General features: G+C 44.2%; 1 protein-coding gene across 1 annotated transcript; it reads left to right on the top strand.

The window, feature by feature from the left end:
* The first annotated feature begins 1,372 nt into the window (after positions 1-1,372).
* Positions 1,373-2,469, top strand: LOC125482572 (14-3-3 protein beta/alpha-A-like). Its single transcript, XM_048594669.1, has 2 exons — positions 1,373-1,510; positions 1,856-2,469. Exon 2 carries the CDS (start codon positions 2,001-2,003, stop codon positions 2,421-2,423), a length of 423 nt encoding a protein of 140 aa, XP_048450626.1. The 5' UTR covers positions 1,373-1,510; positions 1,856-2,000; the 3' UTR covers positions 2,424-2,469.
* Positions 2,470-3,871: the final 1,402 nt, after the last annotated feature.

The following is a 3,871-nucleotide window of genomic DNA, read 5'->3' as shown; positions in this document are numbered from 1 at the left end:
GGATTCTCCAGCATCTGCAGTTCCTACTATCTCTGATTCAGTTAGAATCTCAGCTTGATGTCAAACCTGATTCTGCAGTGGGTGGAATCAGAGATGTGGGGGATGACTTTCTCCATCCAAACCAATATTCACATTCATTCCTGTGTCATTGTGTAAATGCCCAACCTCTCTGTTCCACTTCTGTCATAATTAGAAAGCAGCTCCCCTTTATCACCTCCATTCTTGCCTCAAAAAAACCCTTCAATTCGAATGAATCCTCAAGATTTATATTCTCAGTATCCACCGTTTTTCTTCTGATGCGACACTGTGCTGCGGTGTAGACCTTTTTAAAATCTACCTTCGGCTTTTTTCCCTATGTTAATACTCCGTTGTCACTTCTTTTTTACTTCATTTCACATGAAGACTTACGGGCTGCTACACTTCTGTACAATGCTGATGGCATGCGACTTTATCAGAGAGGTGCTTTGAATGAGAAACCAAAATCCTTTGTAATAGCCGTAGTTATTTATTAGATATCGCACCATATGAAGAGCAAGGAAGTTGCTCAGTGGTTTGACTGGCACTTCCTTCTTGTCGGTCATATCAGAGGTGTTCGTGAGACCTTCCTGCATTGAAGAACAGCAATGCTTGCCGACATAACAGCAGTTGCTTTATAGTCATTGTCGAGTGTGTTGAGCGACACATTTCTGAAACTGAATAAGGCACCACATATAGGCAATTTTAACCTCTTTCTAAATGTTTTCAAATCCAGTTGATTCAATTTACCAAATTGTAACAGCGTACGCATTTTTAACAGCATCAGATGAATTCTTAAATGTGTTCAATGTGATCTTTGCTATAACATTGCTACTGTAACTTAATCGTTTCCTGAACCACGCGTACATCAGCATTCAGCCTTAAAATGAACTCAGGTATCATTTGTTTCGTTTTGCTGCAATTGTGTAACTAGACTTATCATTAATATTATTCACCCTTGCTCTGCTTTGGGTTCATGCTACCAGCGTCTTTTTCTCGCTGCTTCAGTGAGTTACCATTCGGACCCCCAGATCCTCAAAGCACTGACATGCATCGACCTGCCTCCTCCTTCCCCCCACCACCTACAAACCGCCATGTCTCGAGCCACACCCTGCCCATTTCGGGCCCCTTCACCATCGTCATGGCAACAGGAACGTCATCTCACACTGAATCTAATTGGAGGAAGCCCCAAGTCTCAGCTTCAGGCTGCCCGTCCACCGGACCTGTCAGAGCGAGATGGGCGGGGAGGGGTGGGATCCCGCTCCCATCCGCGCGGGCCCCTGCAGACGATTGGCCGCCTGCCGAAACGGCGCCGCCGCTTTCACCCCGTCTCATTGGCCGAGCCGCCTGTCTGTCTACGGCAGGCTGGCGGGGGAGTGAAGGGGCGGGGCCTGAGCTAGCCGTCAAGGTGGAGAGTGAGGGAGGGCGCTCCTTTTTTTGTCCGCCTTCCTCGGCTGGAGTTTATGCATTTGAGGAGTCGCTGAGCGCACGGAAGGTCGGTATTAGTTCTCTTTTTAAATAACCGTCCAACTGTCTCTGCGAGCTGAGGGAGGTTAACATTAAAAATAGTGACGCAAGTTATTTCAATTTATGCTGGGCGGTAGCTCTTCTGCTTTGGAAAACAAAGCCCCTGGTCTTAAAATCGACGAGTTTTAATTTAAGCCCGCCGTTTCCATGTTCTTTTTCTTTGCTGCTAATCTGTACTTTGCATATAATGAGAGCTAGGATAGGTTGTGGAGGGACGAAAGTAGCCGTGGGAAAGTCAAGGATATCTCTAACTGCCTCTCCTGCTTAAAAACCCATTTTAATTTGTTTTTTTTTTCCTGTTTTGTTTAAACAGTGACTGAAAGAGGGAGAAAAGTAGCGAGCTTCGTGTTAAAAGCACCGAGAGAAAGTCCTCTTTTCTTTGCCACACCCCCACCCCCTCCCGCCCCAACCTCTCCGACTTTACCCAACCCCCGGAGCTCGATAAAAGCCGGAGAGCCATGGAGAACGCCGAGCAGGAGAAGCAGACTGAGCAGGCGAAGCCGGCCGAGCAGGCCAAGCAGGAGAAGCCGGCCGATCAGGTGGCCAGCAACCCGGTGAACGAGGAGGATGTCCAGAGGGCCAAGCTGGCCGAACAGGCCGAGAGGTATGAAGACATGGCGGCCGCGATGAAAGCGGTGACTGAGCGCGGCTTCGAGCTGACGACCGAGGAGAGGAACCTGCTGTCGGTCGCCTACAAGAATGTGGTGGGGGCCCGCCGATCGGCCTGGAGGGTCATCTCCAGCGTGGAGCAGAAGAGCGACACCGATGACAAGCGATTGCAACTAACCAAAAGTTACCGGGAAAAAATCGAAACGGAGCTTAATGACATCTGCAAAGAAGTCCTGGTAAGAAAGGCGAACAAAGGGGTGGCGTGTCTTTGATCTGAAATCGTCTTTTTTAAAACAAAAATGAAATAAAACTGCGCCTGAAACAATGTGTTCTTTCTCCTTCTCCACGCGCAAAAATAAATTGATATCCTGAGCTACCTTTTTAACCAGAAAAAGGTTTACCAACGAACTGACTAGGAACTGCAGTCAAGGCTTTTACAGTCTGAGACCGTATAGGTTTTCTAGGTCAGTATGCCATTAGCCTACATATAGGTCTTGGAGGTTAAAAAATATCTGGAGCAGTTCTTCAAAACTAGGCTTTTCCATTACTAGGCAGCATAAACTCGCTGTTTTAAACTGCATTCACTTGATCATCAATTAGCGTTTGTAGACAAATGACTTGCCAATTGTATTGGAAACTAAAATACTTTCTGGCCGAACTGATGTTAAGGTTGGTTCACTGGCAAAAAGGACTGAAGTTTTCTTTGTTATTTGAGTTTAGATAGCAGATGCTTGAACAAATTAAGATCAATTTGAAGTTTTTAAGAGCTGAAGATGATTCTTGATTTTTGGTCAATGTTGTGTCTTTGCTAATTTCAACATGGTGTAGACTCATTTGCTAGCAACAGCAATGTAATTCTGTTAAGAATTGAAAATTACTGATTCAGGAAGGAATAAGGGTATGTTTGTTTCTTTCCCTTGCCACTAGTTGCAAATGACTTTTAATTCAAGCTGGTTTGTAATTGGCATAAATTTGCAATGTAGGAATTCCCACTGCTAGATCTCCTGTCCTAAAATTATGGCAAAATGTCGTTTGGTTACAAGATGTTGTCTACCTGTTCAAAACATCCCATGTTTTTTATTGCGTTGGAACAATTACTGTCCGCTTGGGTGCTTTTGTTCTTTGCTTCGATTGTAAAAGCTTGTTTAGAAATTTAGTTATCTGTAACATTCCAAATCGGTGTGTTCATTGAATGCTCAGGATACTGCATGGGAGTGACTGCAAAAGGCTTGTTACATTTTGTGGTAGTTATGTTTGACTAGGGTGTGTATACTGGGTGTGGTGAATTGCTGTGAATCATATATTATCACTGATCTCTCTTTTTTTGATTTCACAGCCAGAATTGCTTTAATATTTGTAGTAATTACATGTTACAAATCTCGCTATGCTGTTTAATTGACTATTTAGAACTGGTTGAAGTACTCCAGAAGTTGTGAAGTTTTTGAATCAAACCGGGAAAATTCTTAAAGCATGCTGCAAAATGGATTATAATTGCATACTGGTCACCACACTGAGATGGCAATTCAGTGGAAGCCTTGTTTGCTGGCAGTCCAAGTTGAAGTTCTCAACTTGTCTATTCTGCATTATAATTTTTGATGTTCTAAATAGAATCTGTCACTACCCAACAAGATTTTGTGATATTAGGCAAATGTGCAATGTCAGTGTTCCAGTTGGAGCCTGAGTAACTGCGCGTGTAGGAAGCTTTGAACAGCTGCATGTA

This window comes from Rhincodon typus, unplaced genomic scaffold, assembly GCF_021869965.1.
Source record: "Rhincodon typus isolate 14 unplaced genomic scaffold, sRhiTyp1.1 hic_rhity00012691, whole genome shotgun sequence".
Lineage (NCBI taxonomy): Eukaryota > Metazoa > Chordata > Chondrichthyes > Orectolobiformes > Rhincodontidae > Rhincodon > Rhincodon typus.
The sequence above is the reverse complement of the archived record's forward strand: the minus strand, read 5'-3'. Positions and strand labels throughout refer to the sequence as shown.